Here is a 19,660-nt window from a genome sequence, read left to right on the forward strand (position 1 = left end):
CTGCCGGACTATAAAGCGCCGAGCGCGGGGCGAATTTATTCAGTTTTGGGTCGGAGGGAGTTGGAGGCAGTCGGAGTTGGAGAAGAGTTTGGAGGAGTTTTGAGTTGGAGAGAAGGTTGGAGGCAGTGAGTTGGAGTCAGGAAGGTCGAGGCAGTCAAGTCGGGTCTGGAGAGGAGCGGTCTGTGGAGCCGTGAGTCAAGTCGGGTCTGGAGAGTGGCAGTCTGTCGGGGTTCGGAGTCTGTCGGGGAGCTGCAGAGAGGGGAAGCCTGGAGCCTGGAGCGCGGTCGAGGTGATTTGCTGCAGTCGGCTGAGGAGAATTGGGGAGGGGGACCTCCCCTCCCCAATTCTCCTTGGATAGCTTGATAGAGGATAGCTCGGGTCCGAGGAAAGGAAGACTGCGGTCAGCGACGAGGTCGCAGTGGAGTCGCTCGTCGCGGGACCCAAGCAAGCCAGCTATCCTCTTTCCCCAGAGCATCAACAATTCCCCCCTTTTTTCCCCCCGCGCTGAGATAGTGCGAAAAGGGGGCCCCGTTCCCACCCCACTCCAAGCAGTGCCAACGAAACCCGCGAAGGAGCGCGGAGTCGGGGCGCCGCGACATTTGCGGCTCATCACAAGACACGGGTAGGATCCACCCGGTCTCGCGGCCCACAGGCCCCGTCTGCCCCCTTGTCTTTCAGGGTGGCCCTTTTCTTGTGCTTTTGAGTAAATGTGTTGTCGGCGCCGTCTGTAAATGAAAACTGTGTAAGTGTTGCCGTGTGCTCGCGTAGTCGGTAGTAGATCTGCATTGTTGTGTTTCTTTTGTAACATCTGCTTTTGGTGCATAATTGTTGTAATTGTATATGTGTGCTCTCCGTGTGCCGCGGAATAAATGTGCCTTATGTTGAACTGTTTTCCCATTTCGCTTCGTCTTTTCTTTAATTGAATCTCCATCTTGCTTCACGTAAAGGGTTGGTAGTGGGCTTAATATGCCCGATAATTAATCGGAACCATCGAGGCCGACGATAACACCGCTCGGTTATCACGCTAGTATGGAACGGGTCGCTTAAGTGGCCCGTGTCCGGAGTCGACCTGCGGCGATGTGCGATCGCCCGGTCTACCCTCCGTGTGAGTACTTAGCTCGGTCGAATTTGGCGAACAACCCTATCCCACGCGGGGGGCCGATTGGCACGATCGTGGTGAGGCCGAAAGGCCCACCCTTGACTAGTTCCCGGCGTTAGTCCGAGAGGGTCACGACAGAATTGTCCGTCCGGTGGGCGATGTGCCGCGATTCGAGTTACGTGGCCGCTCGCACGCCGGCGGGCACGAATTCGCAACAATATATATGTATGTGTATATGTATATATATATATACGTATATATATATACGAAGCCTGGTGTTGGCGCAGTGGTAAGGGCAGTGGCTTGGGACCCAAGAGGTCCTGAGTTCAAGCCCCGTTGGGACACTGAATTAATATATGTATGTATATGTATATATGTGTATATATATATAATGTGTATATATATATATATATAAATATATGTAAATCAAGTCGAAAACACCAGGGGGTTGACTCAGCCTGCCATCCTTCCGAGGTCGGCAAAATGAGCACCAGTTGTACTGGGCCCGGTGTATGCCCCGGTTAGAATAGGTGTACCATATCCCTGTGTGTCGTAAGAGGCGACCAGGGTTGCGTCAGGAAGGGCATCCGGCGTAAAAACCTATGCCAAATCATTATGCGGACAACAAAACGAATTTCCATACCGGATTGGTCGAGGCCCGGGTTACCAACGACCGCCACCCGTACCGGTGGTCAGCAGGGTACCAGTGGAAATTGTGCTACTGCTGGGCGAAGGAGGAGAAGGAGACGGGGAAGGCGAGTCCGGAGGCAGTGGGAGAGGGGGAAGGGGAGAAGTGTGGAGGTGAAAGTTGGAACTCTGAATGTTGGGACGATAACTGGCAAAGGGCGAGAGTTGGCTGATATGATGGAGAGAAGAAAGGTGGACATACTGTGTGTACAAGAGACCAAGTGGATGGGGAGTAAGGCGAGGAGCATTGGAGGTGGTTTCAAACTGTTCTACCATGGTGTGGATGGGAGGAGAAATGGTGTCGGGATAATCCTGAAGGAAGATCATGTCAAGAGGGTATTGGAGGTGAGGAGGGTGTCTGACCGAGTGATGAGTGTGAAGTTGGAAATTGAAGGGGTAATGATGAATGTCATCAGTGCATATGCCCCACATATGGGGTGTGAGATGGAATATAAAGAAGATTTCTGGAGTGAGTTAGATGAAGTGGTGGAGAGTGTATCCAAGGATGAAAGAGTGGTGATTGGAGCAGATTTCAATGGACATGTTGGGGAAGGGAATAAAGAGGATGAGGAGGTGATGGGGAGGTACGGTCTCAACAAGAGAAATGTGGAAGGGCAAATGGTGGTAGAGTTTGCAAAAGAATGGAAATGGCAGTGGTAAACACATATTTCAAGAAGAAGGAGGAACACAGGGTGACATACAAGAGTGGAGGAAAGTGCACACAGGTGGATTACATCTTAAGTAGGAGATGCAACCTGAAAGAGATTAGTGACTGTAAGGTTGTGGCAGGGGAGAGTGTAGCTTGACAGCATCGATTGGTGGTCTGTAGGATGACTTTAGAGGTGAGGTTGAGGAAGAGAGTGAGGGCTGAACCAAGGACCAGATGGTGGAAGCTGAAGGAGGAAGACTGTTGCGTGAAATTTAGGGAGGAGGTGAGACAGGCGTTGGATGGTGGTAAGGATGGGTGGGATGATTGGGCAATGACAGCAGAAGTTGTGAGGGAGATCGCTAGGAAGGTACTTGGTGTGACATCTGGACAGAGGAAGGAAGATAAGGAGACTTGGTGGTGGAATGAGGAAGTACAGGAAAGTATAAGGAAGAAGGGGTTGGCGAAAAAGAAGTGGGATAGTCAGAGAGATGAAGAAAGTCGGCAGGAGTATAAGGAGTGGCGTCGAAAAGCAAAAAGAGAGGTGGCTAAGGCCAAGGAAAAGGCATATGACGAGCTGTATGAGAAGTTGGATACAAAAGAAGGGGAAAAGGATTTATACCGATTGGCAAGACAGAGGGACCGAGCTGGGAAGGATGTGCTGCAGGTTAGGGTGATAAAGGACGCAAATGGGAATGTGCTGACGAGCGAGGAGAGTGTTGAGAAGGTGGATGGAGTACTTTGAGGAGCTGATGAATGAAGAAAATGAGAGAGAGAGAGAAGGTTGGAAGAGGTGGAGATAGTGAATCTGGAAGTGGGGTGGATCAGTAAGGATGAAGTGAGGACTGCTATGAAGAAGATGAAAAGTGGAAAGGCGGTTGGCCCAGATGGTATACCAGTGGAGGCATGGAAGTGCTTTGGAGAGATGGCAGTGGGGTTGTTAACCAGATTGTTTAATAAAGTCTTGGAAAGTGAGAGGATGCCGGAGGAGTGGAGATTAAGTGTGCTGGTTCCGATTTTCAAGAATAAGGGTGATGTGCAGAGCTGTGGAAATTACAGAGGGATAAAGTTGTTAAGCCACACCATGAAGTTGTGGGAAAGAGTAGTGGAAGCTCGGTTGAGAGGAGAGGTGATGATCTGTGAGCAGCAATATGGGTTTATGCCAGGAAAGAGCACCACTGATGCGATGTTTGCTTTGAGAATGTTGATGGAGAAGTATAGGGAAGGCCAGAAAGAGTTACATTGTGTGTTTGTGGATTTAGAGAAAGCTTATGATAGGGTGCCAAGAGAGGAGTTGTGGCATTGTATGAGGAAGTCGGGAGTGTTGGAGAAGTATGTGAGGATCGTGCAGGATATGTATGAGGACAGTGTGACAGCGGTGAGGTGTGCGGTAGGAATGACGGACCGGTTTAAGGTTAAAGTGGGATTGCACCAAGGATCGACTCTGAGCCCTTTCCTGTTTGCAATGGTGATGGACAGGTTGACGGACGAGATCAGACTGGAGTCTCCATGGACCATGATGTTCGCGGATGACATCATGATCTGTCGGGAGAGTAGGGAGCAGGCTGAATCGAGCCTCGAGTGGTGGAGGTACGCACTGGAGAGAAGGGGAATGTTAGTCAGTAGGAGTAAGACGGAGTACATGTGCGTAAATGAGAGGGAGGGTGGTGGTATGGTGCAGTTGCAAGGAGTTGAGGTGGGGAAGGTGGATTGGTTTAAATACTTGGGATCAACTGTCCAAAGTAACGGAGAGTGTGGGAGAGAAGTGAAAAAGAGAGTGCAGGCAGGATGGAGTGGGTGGAGAAGAGTTGCAGGAGTGATTTGTGACAGAAGGGTAGCTGCAAGAGTGAAGGGAAAGTATACAAGACGGTAGTGAGACCAGCTATGTTGTATGGTTTGGAGGCGGTGGCGCTAACAAAAGACAGGAAGCAGAGCTGGAGGTGGCAGAGTTAAAGATGCTGCGATTCTCGTTGGGAGTGACGAGGATGGATAGGATAAGAAATGAGTGTATTAGAGGGACAGCGCAGGTAGGACGGTTTGGAGACAAAGTGAGAGAGGCGAGATTGCGATGGTTTGGACATGTGCACAGGAGGGAAACGGAGTATATCGGGAGAAGGATGTTGAAGATGGAGCCGCCAGGCAGGAGGAGAAGAGGAAGGCCAAAGAAGAGGTTCATGGATGCGGTGAGGGCGGACATGCGGGTGGTTGGAGTGTCAATGGAAGATGTGGAGGATAGAGCGAAATGGAGACAGTTGGTCCGCTGTGGCGACCCCTAACGGGAGCAAGCCGAAAGAGGAAGAAGAAGATATATGTATATATATACAGCTCTGGAAAAAATGAAGAGACCACTGCAAAATTATCAGTTTTTCTGGTTTTACTATTTATAGGTATGTGTTTGAGTAAAATGATCATTTTTGTTTTATTCTATAAACTACTACCAACATTTCTCCCAAATTCCGAATAAAAATAGTCATTTTGAGCATTTATTTGCAGAAAAATGACAACTGGTCAAAATAACAACAAAGATTCAGTGTTTTCAGACATCAAATAATACAAACAAAACAAGTACATATTCATTTTTAAACAACACAATACTAATGTTTTAACTTAGGAAGAGTTCAGAAATCAATATTTTGTGGAATAACCCTGATTTTTAATCACAGCTTTCATGCGTCATGGCATGCTCTCTTCCAGTCTTTCACATTGCTGTTGGGTGACTTTATGCCACTCCTGGTGCAAAAATTCAAGCAGCTCGACTTTGTTTGATGGCTTTTGACCATCCATATTCCTCTTGATCACATTCCAGATGTTTCCAATGGGATACAGGTCTGGAGATTAGGCTGGCCATGACAGAGTTTTGATCTGATGGTCCTCCATCCACACCTTGATTGACCTGGCTGTGTGGCATGGAGCATCGTCCTGCTGGAAAAACCAATCATCAGAGTTGGAGAACATTGTCAGAGCAGAAGGAAGCAAGTGTTCTTCCAGGACAACCTTGTACGTGGCTTGATTCATGAGACCTTCACAAAGACAAATCTGCCCGATTCCAGCCTTGCTGAAGCACCCCCATATCATCACCGATTCTCCACCAAATTTCACAGTGGGTGTGAGACACTGTGGATTGTAGGCCTCTCCAGGTCTCCGTCTAACCATTAGACGACCAGGTCTTGAATTGGACTCATCTTGAAAATTGGACTCATCAGAGAAGATGACCTTACTCCATTCCTCTACGGTCTAATCCGTATGGTCATTTGCAAACCTCAGCCTGGCTCTTCTTTGCTTCTCATTGATGAAGGGCTTTTTTTCTAGCTTTGCACAACTTCAGCCCTGCCCTGAGGAGCCTGTTTTGAACCGTCCTCGCCGTGCACTTCACCCCAGCTGCCGTTTGCTATTCTTTTTGTAGGTCACTTGATGTCATCCTACAGTTGTTGAGTGACATTCGAATGAGTTGGCGGTCATCCCAGTCAGTGGAAAGTCGTTTTCGCCTTCTGCCAGTGTGTAGCTTTGTTGTCCCCAATGTCTGCTGCTTGACCTTGTTCTTATGAACTGCCGTCTTTGAAATTATAAGGATGGAAGCAACGTGACGCTCACTGTATCCCTCTGCCAGTAAAGCCAGAATTGAATCCTTCTTTTCCTCACTAAAAACTTTTCTTTTCAACTCTTTTGGCATCTTCAATAGTTATTTTTTTTGATTCCAATTACTTTTGAGGTACTACGAGCACTGTATTTTCCATCCAGCTGGTCCCATTGCAAGAGGATAGTGATGACCACAGCAGTGGTTTTTATACTTTTCCTTGTTAAATAAGATTCGGTTCAGGTGATCACCTAATCAGTACCTCACTAAGTAGAATGAGGTGTGCCTGTGTTGGAATTCAACAGACTGGAATGGAATGGCTGCCATACATATAGAGATGCTGATTTAATTTTTTTTGGGAGTGGTCTCTTATTTTTTTTCCAGAGCTGTTTATATGTATAAGTATATGTATATGTATATGTATATATATATATATATATATATATATATATATATATATATGTATAAGTATATGTATATGTATATGTATATATATATATATATATATATATATATATATATATACACTAATGCCAATGTGCATGTATCGGGTCAGAGGGCCTTTTTTTGGATAATTGTTATGCCTGACCGCGACCCCACCTCATGGTTCTTGTGTATCAGAAAGACATTACTGCTCACAGATTTTTCTTCTTTGGATGTTATGGGATTTGAATTGTCCCTTTCTGCTCTATCAACCTCGGAGGTTGAACACAGTATTAAGTGAGGATGTCTTTCACAAAGAGTAGGCGAGCTATCGCCGGCACCACGGCCAAATTCCAAATTCCTGCCCCAACTACTTCAAGCATTAGGTCTTGCCAGACGGTTTGTGAAAGACTTGTGCTAAAAACTTCCCTTACCTCATTCCCAAACCCACAAGAACATGGGAATAATTGTGGCTGTTCGAGAAGGGATTGTCAGCCTTGATTGTGGTGATTATACTCTGTATTGCCACGTGTGGAGCAATTCACAAAAGATTTCCATAGATGTGTCTGCGAAACCCCTGGCATTGATGCTTACTAAGTGCAACTGAATTTACAGAAAACTGGAGGGCTTCTCCCTATTGTGCCTTCAAAAGATCCAGTGGAGCGTGAAGTTGACTTTGTGCCGACCCGAGCTCCATACGACCCCCGTTGGATGTTGAGCGGCAGGCCAAATACAGGTAATTCATTCTTGGTCATCATCTCTGGTGCAGAGTGAACTAGGTAAGTTACCTTGTGCAGTTCCCATAAACTCCACTGGGCCATGGATATCCAAAGTACACCCTGACTCCAACATTTGCAGGTTCTGTATATTCGCCGTTCATAATTTGCAACATGCTCCTACAATCGTGGGAAATTGCCCCGCGTATTCGCGGTTTTCGTGGCAATTTTTTTTTCTTCACGAACTGCGAGCACAACACAGTTAGAAAACTATCTTCCACGACTCGCACACAAAGCAGCTGGATGTACTTGCAGTACAACACTGTACGTATGCACAAAACATATCTTCCATGAGCCGTAAACATGACCTGCTTCCTGTACGTGTATTGTGTCTTCGTGGGATGTCTCATCATGTGCATTTTATACATACGGTACTGTGCGTACTGCACTGTAGCTTCATGGGATAACCATAGTTTCACGGGACATCTCACCTTGTGCACTGAAAACATACGGTGCTGTATGTACTGTATTGTAGCTATGCGGGATAACCATAGTTTCACGGGACATCTCACCATGTGCACTTTAAACATACGGTACTGTATTGTAGCGTTGCGGCATAAACATTGTTTTGCGGGATGTCTCACCAGTGTAACACGTTATTCCCCGCGACGCCATCCTCCCATGTGTTACTTCCAGAATGAAAACAATAACAGCATCTATTGATGTATCCAGTAATTACCAGGTCACCACATATAGACATTACACAATGGAAACATTCAGTGCATCTTCAGATAAATCACCATCTTGCTACAAACAGCACAGGTGCTGTTACATTTTAAAAATGCTCAGCATAATGTACCTGTAGATAGGAAAGACGTCATGTCCTGTAAGTTAAAGAATGAAAACGTTCAGCATATCTATTAATGTAATTAGCAACTGGCTACATGCAGACTAATTACACAATGACCTCGCTCACCACATCTATTATCAGCCAAGGCATTCCCTGCAGAACTCGTGAGCCTCATCGAGGAGAAGGAGTACCTGCCGGAGCAGGTCCTTATCGCTAATAGGACAGGCTATTGTTTTGGAAAAAGATGCCGACCAGAACATTCATCTCTCAGCGTGAGAGCAAAGCAGCCAGCTTCAATGCCGCAAAGGACCGGGTAGCCCTTCTCTGCGCAAACGCCAAAGGGCATTCATGGTAAAGCCCATGATGCTCCACTGTTCCCTGAACCTGCATGCGCTGAAGAACAACAAGCAGGCGCTGCCCATGTAATTGAGGGCAAACAGGAAGTCGTTAAGGGACTTTAAAATGCTTTCTTCAATAAATTGGAAATGGTACGAGGTGTCATTTTTTCTTTTTTTCTTTTTTTTTCTTTTTCTTTTTCTATTTTCTAAGCATCTTTAATGAAACTGTAATCGTGCATTCGTGGCCGAAAACATTTTAAACTTTAAAAAACTTTCCCCTTTAAACCAGGGACTGCGGCAAACTGATAACATTATGCCCCTTGTCCCCATTGTACCAATTCCCCGGCTTTGGTGGTGTTGCCATTTGCAGCCTTTTTCATGAACCAGGAACCGCTGTGAACTGATAACGTGATCCTCATTGTCTCCATTGTAACAATGACAAAATACTCGACGATTTTACCCCGACACTCGTGGATTTTTCCCGGGTCGGGAAATCCCCGGAACCTATCCCCCCATTTCCCATTGAAACAATGCCCCCACATTCGCGGGGTTTTCCCGGAACGTATCTGCCGTGAATGTTGGGGTCCTGGTGTATTTGAGTCACGAGAAGCACCCGCTCACTTTGGGAGCCGTCAAGGGGGTCATGTTATTATATTTATGCCTATTTTACTCCAAGGGGTCCCTGGATTGCACACCCAAAAAATGGTCGCGATCGGTTCATCCGTTTTTGCAGTACCTGGGAACAGACTGACGGACAGATGGTGAATTATAGTAAGATGACTGAAAATGCTGATTTTTTTTTTTTTTTTTTTTGGTGACTCAGTAACTCCTGTAAATATGATAATTTGCTGATGGGGTTTGATGCTTGTTCAATGTGGTCCATAAATTGATTTGATCACAATTTTTGATCAATATTCCATGGTTCATTGATTTTTCAAGTTTTTTTTTATTATTATTATCCCCCGCCGCGTGGCGGAAGGGGGATATTGTTATCACCCGCGTCGTCCGTCCGGCTGTCCGGCTGTCCATCCGTCCGTCCGTCCGGCTGGGCGTCAACATTTACAGCTGCGAGTGCGATAACTCATAAACTGTTCGCCATATCGATTTGAAATTTGGGTCACACATGTACCACCTGAAAAGGAAGAACCCTATTGATTTTGGGCATGGCCGGATCCAAGATGGCCGACTGGGGCGGCGTCAACATTTATAGCTGTGAGTGCGATAACTCATAAACTGTTCGCCATATCGATTTGAAATTTGGGTCACACATGTACCACCTGAAAAGGAAGAACCCTATTGATTTTGGGCGTGGCCGGATCCAAGATGGCCGACTGGGGCGGTCGTCCGGCTGGCTGGCTGGGCGTCAACAGTTATGGCGTCAACATTTATAGCTGTGAGTGCGATAACTCATAAACTGTTTGCCATATTGATTTGAAATTTGGGTCACACATGTACCACCTGAAAAGGAAGAACCCTATTGATTTTGGGCATGGCCAGATCCAAGATGGCCGACTGGGGTGGTCGTCCATCCGGCTGGCTGGCATGGCGTCAACATTTATAGCTGTGAGTGCGATAACTCATAAACTGTTCGCCATATCGATTTGAAATTAGGGTCACACATGTACCACCTGAAAAGGAAGAACCCTATTGATTTTGGGCGTGGTCGGATCCAAGATGGCCGACTCGGGCGGCCATCTAGAAAAAAATGTTTTTTTGCCATCTCGATTTGAAATTTGGGTCACATGTACCACCTGAAAATGAAGAACCCTATTGATTTTGGGCGTGGCCGGATCCAAGATGGCCGACTTGGGCAGCCATCTTGAAAAAATGTTTTTTGTAATAAATGGAAAACCGCTTATTTGATTTAAATTATTTTTCAATGGCGGAGGATTCCCCATCTCTGATGGTATATTTTAATTTTATTTGTACAATGTCAAGGCTCATGTAAGAGCTAATGCACAAAACGTATAACAAGGGGAGCAGGAGACGAGGAGTGGGAGAGGGAGGCACAAAACAGTGGGAAACAGAGACATTAGGAAGGCTGTGGAAGGGAGAGGGATGGGGTGGGGTACATGGGGTAAACAAGATGGACACCACAGGGACTTTCACGAAGGAAAGCAGGGAATTTGAAGGAAGTGGGTTTGGGGTGGATTAACAGGGGTAGAAAAGATCATGGTTTTGGATGGGGGAGGATAAGAGATGGTGGTGAACAGCTGTTTTGAAGACCTGGAGGGAAGAGTTGGATTGAAGAGTGTGTGGAGTTTGTTCCAAAAGCAGGGAAAAAGAGGAATGAAAGTGAGCAATGATTATTGATTTTGGTACTTTTATCAGAAAGGGGTTGCTGGCAGACATTGAGCGCCCTTCAGAAATATGGGCGGGACAGATAGCAGACAAAGCAGTGAGGGCGAAGCCGGAGAAGAGACTGTATAAGAAAGAAAGACCAACGACCTGCCTGCGGTGAGAGAGTGAGAGACCCAAAGACTCAGCCTCATTGCGGGAGATGCAAATGATCTTAAATGCCTTGGTTTTCACAGCATGAAGGTGAGAGGGGGGAGACCAGTACTCCATCAAGCTGCGGATGAAATATTTGTACATGGTCAGGAGCTCAGGTGTGCCGAGGAAGGACATTGCACGATGAAGGATGCCCAGTCGGCACCTGGCTTTGGAGGCCACCTTGGAGATGTGGCTTTCTCAGGAAAGATCTTGGCAGATAATGAGGTCCAAAAGTTTGAATGAAGGGACTTCTTGAAGAGGATTGTTGAGAAAGTAGATGGTGTTTTCCAGATGGTTCTTTCGGAGAGACATAGTGAGATGAGAGTGTGAGATTTGTCAGGATTGAAGGACATGTTGCAAGTGTTGGACCAGCTTGTCATTTTATCCAGGTCTGCGGAGAGTAAAGAGGCTGCTGCCTCTTGATCTGAGGGATGACAGATGGTACTGCAGAGGGTGGAGTCATCCACAAAGAGATGAAGAGGATTTTCCAGAGAGTCGGAGAGATGCTTGATGAAAATCAGAAAAAGTACAGGGCCCAGAACACTGCCTTGAGGGACTCCGGCCTGGACAAGAAGAGGGGATGAGAGAATTCCATTAAGGACCACACGTTGATTGTGACAGGAGAGGAAGTCTGCGAGCCATGAGTGGCGATTGCCTTGGATACCATAGGAAGACAGTTTGGTGAGCAGGGCAGGGTGCCAGACCATATCGAAAGCACTCGATATGTTGAGGGAAATGGCTCTGATCTCGTCTGAGATTGAGGGCCTCCTTCCATTGTTGGGAGAGCAAAAGTAGCATATTCAGGGTAGCGTGACCGGGTCGGCGTCCAAACTGACGGTCTGAGATGAGGCTGTTGGAGAAAAGGAAGGATTTGATGTCAACTGTGATGATGGATTATTTAACCCTGCTGATGATTTCCCAGATTTGCCTTCCAGGAAGAAAAGGAAAGTTGCTTCAAGGCAACTGCCTCACCACATGATCCATCCATCCATTTGGGACCATACTCTGTGCAGAGCTTAGGTGCTGCTTAAGCAGTCTCCTTGGCTATCGGGAACAATCCTGGACGGGTCGCCACTCCGACACAGTATACCAGCATGCTGGCACTCATTTTGCCAACCTCGGAAGAATGACAGGTTGAGTTAACCCCACCTGGTATTAATTCAACAGCTGAGCGGGATTTGAACTCAAGACCCTCGGATCCCAAGCCCGCCACCTAAACCATTGAGCCAACACCAGGCATACCACATGATTCAGTGAACTATATGGGGATGAAGGGATGGAGATTGGTATGATGACTGTAAATAAGATGTGGATTAATCTATGCATTCGAGAGAGCAAGTTTCTGTGTAATAATTCCGAGACTGTTAGTATCAGGGATCGCAAAAATAGGAACCTCACAAGTTGCAATTTTTGCCAGTCAGTCTGAGTGAGCTGCCAGACTCGCCAGCACTGAGGTGGCTTTCTGAAAATAGGCACAGAGATGTTGACTCTCACTGGGCACGTGATCAGACAAAACAATTGGAGCAGAGGCAGAATGGGAGACATTTGCAGGAAAGTTGTTCATCATCAAGTCAAGAAGGGAGGATTTTTCCATTGGGAGAAACCTTGGGTCGCATAGTTCACAGATTGAGTCAGTCCCATGGAGTCGCAGAAGTTATTTGCCAAAGTGCCATGACTGGTGAGCTACGTACCAACACCCAGCCAATTGGCATGGTGATAATTGAGAGATCACCACATATGAGGAAGAGAGTTGGGATGGGTGGTTAAAATGAGTGGCTTCTTTTCTTTTTTCCTTTCTTCTATTTTAAACCCCAACCGGTTTCACTGGAGAGGACGATAGGTTTGTTCTCTGTCTGTCTGACCATCTCACCTGTGTTTTTTTTATTTTTTTCTCCATACCCTTTAACATATTCAACTGAAACTTGGTACATGGCCTTATTATGATAAGTTACAGAACAAGTTCAAGTTTCAGGATATTTCGTCAATGTTTCAGAGTTATGCGATTTTTGGTCTTAAAAAAAAATCACATATATACATGGGTCAGTGTTCAGCTGCCTTGACACCACCCCATTGCTTTACACCCATTGCCTGGACAGTTGGCCTGACTCCACCCCAATAAAATCATGTCCATTGCAAGAACCAGCACAGATCGGCAGGCCTCGGGCATTCGGTCTGGGTGTTAGTCCATGGCCCAGTGCAATTGGAATGATCCCAGGTATATAACCACGATGAATTAATTATAATACTCATAAGCCGTACACATGTTTTTGCTTCATGTGTGTACATCAGGTTATTTTTAATACTAGTACGTGCCCGTATGTGCGTGGCTAGTACGTGCCCGTATGTACGTGCTCCTCCTTCTCCTTCTCCTCCTTCTCCTTCTCCTTCTCCTTCTCCTTCTCCTTCTCCTTCTCCTTCTCCTTCTCCTTCTCCTTCTCCTTCTCCTTCTCCTTCTCCTTCTCCTTCTCCTTCTCCTTCTCCTTCTCCTTCTCCTTCTCCTTCTCCTTCTCCTTCTCCTTCTCCTTCTCCTTCTCCTTCTCCTTCTCCTTCTCCTTCTCCTTCTCCTTCTCCTTCTCCTTCTCCTTCTCCTTCTCCTTCTCCTTCTCCTTCTCCTCCTCCTCCTCCTCCTCCTCCCCCTCCTCCTCCTCCTCCTCCTCCTCCTCCTCCTCCTCCTCCTCCTCCTCCTCCTCCTCCTCCTCCTCCTCCTTCTTCTTTCCAGTATCAGCTTGAGCGTGCATTAATGCAAACAAATTTTTATTTCCCGAACATTCATTGAACCGGTAGGGGACATGTATTGCAAAGCAATTCTCGCTCTTGTTCTTTCTTTTACTTTTTATGGGAAGCGCATGTCTTGTTATCCCCACGCTTTTTGAAGAAAAAAAAAAACGGCGAGGGAGGGGGATATTTTAATCGGGTCTGTCTGTCTGTCGATACCTGTCATGCTATCTCCTCCCAAATGGTTGTGCAGAATTTCACTAAACTTGGTAGTTGTGATCACCACATGGCACAAAGGTGCAAGAGCAGTTTAATTTTGGCCCCATCCCTTGGGGCAGGGTTATAAGGTCAAATACCAAAAAATGCAATTCCAGGTACATTTTTTAACATTTTAAAAATTAAACTTTGTTTATGCAATCAAGATCGTGGGATGCATGAAATATGTAATGATTTTCTTGATTTGACCTTGCCCCAGGGGGGGTGTGGACTTAACGGTCACGGGGGTCAAAATGAGGAAATTTTTATAACTTAAAATTTGATATTGCATCATTCCTGGTGGAACCTTTTGCAATCATTCAACTTTGCTTTATGTGGCATTCCATCAACTTCCCTCCAGTTGCAGTTCGGTAGATTTTTTTTCATTGGCTTTCAGTTGGTGCTGTTCCTCATGAGTTGAAGGTTAAAGAAATGTTGTTGGAAGGATTTTTGCCAACAATGTTTGGACAATCTGTGGTTCTTCAACATGTTGATTAATGTTTGTGGTGAATCAATACTTCAATTTCTGTAAAGTGAAGCGGTAAATGTCTCGATGTGTAACCGAAAATGTTTTTTTTTTTTTTCATCAGACTGCACAGGTGAATGGCAGTCGGGCTTTTTTGACCATGGTTCCTTCATGGAGATCATGCAGCCCTGGGCACAGACTGTTGTTGTTGGCAGAGCCAGGTATGTGAGAATTGCATGAAACACTTTGGCTTGTACTTGAGAGCATTAGATTGATTTGCTCATAAGTTTCATTATTTGCAATTCGACATTCACAATTAATTTATTTTAATTAGCTCGTTTGTTCATCTAATTATTTGTTTATCAATCTGTCGATACAGTATTATAAAACGGACCATTGCATCATAGAGTTTACCGGAAAGCTCGGAGAGGTAACATAGTCACCTCTTCGGTTCTATTTTGAGATGATCTCGCTGGATTCCATTATTGGCTAAAGTATGTGTGTCTGTGTGTATATGTGTACATGTATATATGTATGTATGTATGTATATATGTATGTATGAATGTATATATATGTGTATATGTATATATATATATATATATATATATATATATATGTGTATATATATATATATATATATATGTGTATATGTATATATATATATATATATATATATATATATATGTGTATATATATGTTGCAGTTCTTGGAACCGCATGCATACAACAGATCGTGGTCCCAAGACAGTTATTCCATTATTATACGTGTAGATAGTCCCTTCCCTTTTGTCTAGCGGGACAACAGGGGTGTGCGTTGCGATGATCTCATAGCTAGGTTTGCTGACATCGTTTCTTCTTCATTTCATTTCGAACGTCATTTCCACTCTTCTTTTCTGATTATTCCTGAGGTAAATCTGAGCCACGTGCGCCCTGCGCTGTGAGATGGGTCCTCAGCAATGGCCAAGCAGGCACTACACCCACAACCCTCCATACAAAACATAGCCTGCCAAACGCACTCACAGTGGTAATTTCCGCCCGATGGTGTTTTCTACAACACAGGCAATACACCCAGCACGATGCCCACGCTGCACGGAACGCTTACCGTGGCCGATAATTAATTGAAAGGCAACCTCACGCCGCGTTGTGCAGGATGCGAGTGTGCAAGGTGCAAGCGGCGCGTTCCTTTCAACCCATTTCTGGACCAATTATATCGATTGGGTTTCATACCACGCACACGATAGCAGAATCGGGTGAGCACTGGCAACATGCGTAATGGCGGATCGGAATGGAAGATGTTGTACGGAGCGTGCTCTCAAAGGCAGACCCGTGCGCCGCTCGCGACACTTTGTTATCGTACAGAGCTGGGCATGAATGGACACACCTTACTGTCTGTGTATGGATTCGCCATAACATCTTACCTTCTCGCCTCTATGGCCAGCGAAGCTGTGATCGGGCGGGGGCATGTTCTACAGCTTGGGCCACGTTGGCGCACACGGAACGGGCGCGTTGGCCAGCGCTGGTCGGGGGCACCCGAGCGGGCGTGCAAGACCGACGCTGCCCTCAGTCGGTCATCAGGGCACGGCCCGGGGGTTCTTGCAAGGCGATTCATGGCGCGGAGTTTGGTGTGGACGATTCGTATCTTGTCGTGAGGTCGGAATGGGACATCTTTGCAGCATCGGGTCATCTTGCCGGGAATGGAATGCTGCAGTTTCCGGCCATCGCGGCCGGGCCGTGCAGGGGGTCAGGGCCAATCAGAGCGCCCAATTCGGATGACGTCACAGAGTTTCGGGGTGGCCCCCCGCGTCGCGAGGCCTATAAAGGTCCAAGCGGATCCTTCTTTCTCTCTCTGCTGCCCTGCCTCGCCTTCCGCTCAAACTGGATCTCGACTCTGCCTTCTGTCGTCATCACTGGGCTCCTCCTCCTCTTCTCTGCCCACACGGCGCTGACTCCACCCTTCCAACTCAAGCCCCTCCTTCACGCCCACGGTCTCGACGCGAGCTGCCCGAAGCGAGAGACGACGCGCTGGCTGTCAGGGTGGGTACCACGCCACGGAGTATTCCCCCCAAACGTATAGGTGGCGCGTTCGGGTACCGCATATCAGTTTTCAAAGGTACTTAGAGACCGGAGCCTCAACTTCTCTCCTGTCTTTCTTCAATCCCTCTTTATCGGGGTGTGTGTGTGTGTGTGTGTGTGTGTGTGTGTGTGTGTGTGTGTGTGTGTGTGTGTGTGTGTGTGTGTGTGTGTGTGTGTGTGTGTGTGTGTGTGTGTGTGTGTGTGTGTGTGTGTGTGTGTGTGTGTGTGTCCTGGTACCTGTCTATGTAAGTAAGTCTGCAGAAGGTCGTTATTATTATTTTCGGGTTCGGTCTGCTCTGTGTCCGCTTTTATAATTTGCTTGTTATTTGCTGCACCACCTCCCCTATCTCTGCACAACACACCCCAATAAATCTCTTGATCGTACCACATACCTTTCTTCGCCCATTGTAAATAAATTATTATTAGAAATGTTCCCTGCTCGTTTTTGTCTTTCCTTCATTGGTCCAGCATGGTCTGAATCCTAGCTTAGTCGGGACTTTATTCCCAACAATCCGTTCCTTTCAGCCGGTACGTCCTTGGCAGTGACGCTCGGCTGCATCCGATCCGGTAGAGTGATCCAGTTCGGACAAGGCGTACTGAAGCATGTTCTCTGGTAATTAAATCACGTGGTTATTTTTAGGTAACCAGATTAACTAGATGGAGGACCCAAAGTCACGTGGTTGAGTTATTGGCGTCCACGGTCAGTTAAGCGACCCGCCTCGTCACGGAATTATCCATGTGTGACGGCCTACAATTCCAGGGAGTCTGGTGGTAGCCGAAATAGCTTCCCCCACCTACAGTAGTGGTCTTCTCACCCGACCCCAGCCCACAACAATGTATATATATATATATATATATATATATATATATATATATATATATATATATTGTTGCGGGCCTGGTATTGGCTGCGAGCACGACCGCTTGGTGGAGCAGTAGGGTCGACTCTGCCGAACACCCGGAATTTAGATCATACCTTTCGGAAAACTCCGAGGGTTTGGGTCCCTTACCGGACCGTGAATCGTCAATAATTCCACCACGTGGTGCAGGGTTATTTGCCAAACTTAAAAATACCGAGACCCACGTGGTGAGCTACCGAGTATTCACACCCTCGATGGCACTCGTACGGGACAAGCCGTATGCACGCTCGACCCGTGCGTGACCCGAGCGGATGGTCAGCAAGATCTGTCTGTCCAAACGTACATCTACGGCCACAACGGCCTTTCTAATTTCCCAACACGCACCGTCTTAAACCAATAAAAGAAACGCAAAAACGAGCTGATACATTTAATAAATACGGTATTATTTACAAAAGGTGGGCAGATATTTACAAAAGGTGGTACGTAAGGGCAGATTTATCACGACCAATAAGAGATGCAAAGCAAATAATGTACAGTGAAGGCACTTAACAATTTACTACTTAAAGACGGGCCCACCGACAGACACACACACAGATACCCAGAAGGACATGGACCTGTCCACCTCGTGTGGTTCGGCTGACACAGGCGAGCCAGGCCAGTGTCGAGATGGGATGATAGAACCAGGCACCAGCGAGCCGCGATCAGCCTCCATAGCTCCGCTCAGCGCTCGTCCCGACAACCAAACCTCTCTTTGTCTCCCAAACTGTCGAGAAGGCAGGAGGTTTCTCTGCCACTTCTCCAAGTCTTTGAGTTGAACGTCAAAGTGAGGGCTGATAACGCCACACTTGTTCAACCTGCCCGTCAGATTGACCACAACCTTGCCTGCTCGATGGTCATCAACTATCTCAAAAACTCTCCCCTCTCGGTCCGATTGCACCGCAACCTTATTCACCCTTGTCCAGGGGAGGAGGGGCCTCCTCCACCCTCCCCGCTTTCCCTCACTGGGCGGTTTTGGCGCGCAGAATCGCCCGTCGCCCTGTCATTGGCCAAAACGAGCGGCAAGTCCGTCGATTGGCCCGGGGGCGTGGTGACGTCACGTGGACCGCCTTTCTCACCGTTGCAGGGTCTGATTGGCTGAGCGGCGGCCACCTCACTCGTAGCACGCTGATTGGTCGAGGGCCGCCGCGAGGCTCCTCCTTGAACCCTGCCCACCATGGCGTCGGCCAGAGCGAGGTGAAGGTGAGGGTGATGCTGGCATTGTTATTGTTGTTGTTGATGTTGGTGGTGTAAAAATAAAAGAAAACTCTGACTATCAAAATAACTCTGCAGCGCATGAACATTTAATTACCCATTAAACAAGGGAAAGGGGAGCATCCACATTTACTTATTGAAATAACTGAGCTGTAGGATCTGTATGTTGAGTGCTCATCGCTTCCAGATTCGTAACAATATATGTATATATATATATATATATATATATATATATATATATATATATATATATATATATATATATATATATATATATATATATATATATATATATATATATTCTATAGGTGTGGTGCTTCACAGGCATATAGTTGCACTGTACTTTGGAGGTTACTAGTACGCCCTCCTTTTGAGTGGACTTTTAGTGGGCTGTCACCATCTGCTCGCTTTCGTTAATTAAAGTCCCATGATACCTGATTAGAAGAGTAGGTCAGCATGTGCTGTTACCTTTGCCAAATTATAAATTCCTGTCCTCGCAAAGGCTGCATCATTAGTGCATTGCGATAGAGTAGTAATCATCTACCTAAGTGCTCACAACCTGTTGAAACTCCAATGCCTACCAAAGGGAGATGGGAGTTACAAAAATCCATGGTATCATCCATATCTGCCAACCTTTTTTGAATTATTTGGAAAAGAAACAAACTCTTAGAGAGCCAGCATTACTGGGGCATCCAGTGATTCTGCATTGACATTTAGTAAGCAGTGTTGTCACCCAATTGGGCCAATACCGGGTCGCCTTTTGTTGTCGTTGGTGTGCCATTCATTTACAATGGCCTGAAAAGGTATTCACCCCAACCAATGCGACATTTAGTTGAGGTGTAAATTATGTAGAAATAATTTTTCAAAATTAACTTTTTGATTCATAACTGAAGAGATCAAACTAAGCACTGTTATAGTTGAAGGAAGTTACATGTCAGGAATACCTGCAAAAAACATGTATAAATCAAAATTAATTGGTTATAAAAGTATTCAGCTCCTTCGGTCATTACTTGGTGGAAGCACGTTTTGCAGTAATGACTGCTCTGAGTCTTTTTGGGTAGGTTTCTACCAGGTTTGGACACAGTGAGATGGTGAATTCTTTGCCCATTCTTCACATGGAAATTGCTCTTGTTCTGCCAAGTTTGATGGGGATCGTCGATCGACTGAAATGTTCAAGTCAGGGTTTTGTCTGGGCCACTCAAGAACATTTATTTT

At 46.3% G+C, this 19,660-nt stretch overlaps 1 protein-coding gene across 4 annotated transcripts in view; it reads left to right on the forward strand.

The window, feature by feature from the left end:
* The window catches only part of LOC147011000 (acetyl-CoA carboxylase-like), a 171,849-nt gene extending 157,332 nt beyond the window's left edge, over window positions 1-14,517 (forward strand). For all 4 annotated transcript variants that reach the window (XM_085858679.1, XM_085858680.1, XM_085858681.1 and 1 more), the window contains 2 exons: window positions 7,045-7,165; window positions 14,387-14,517. In XM_085858679.1, the coding sequence (XP_085714805.1) occupies window positions 7,045-7,165; window positions 14,387-14,502 (237 nt within the window). In that variant the 3' untranslated portion in view covers window positions 14,503-14,517. The remainder of the gene's footprint in view (window positions 1-7,044; window positions 7,166-14,386) is intronic.
* The last annotated feature ends 5,143 nt before the right edge of the window (window positions 14,518-19,660 follow it).

This window comes from Eptatretus burgeri, chromosome 16 (genome assembly GCF_056783735.1).
Source record: "Eptatretus burgeri isolate ZD-2024b chromosome 16, Ebu_testis_v1, whole genome shotgun sequence".
Lineage (NCBI taxonomy): Eukaryota > Metazoa > Chordata > Myxini > Myxiniformes > Myxinidae > Eptatretus > Eptatretus burgeri.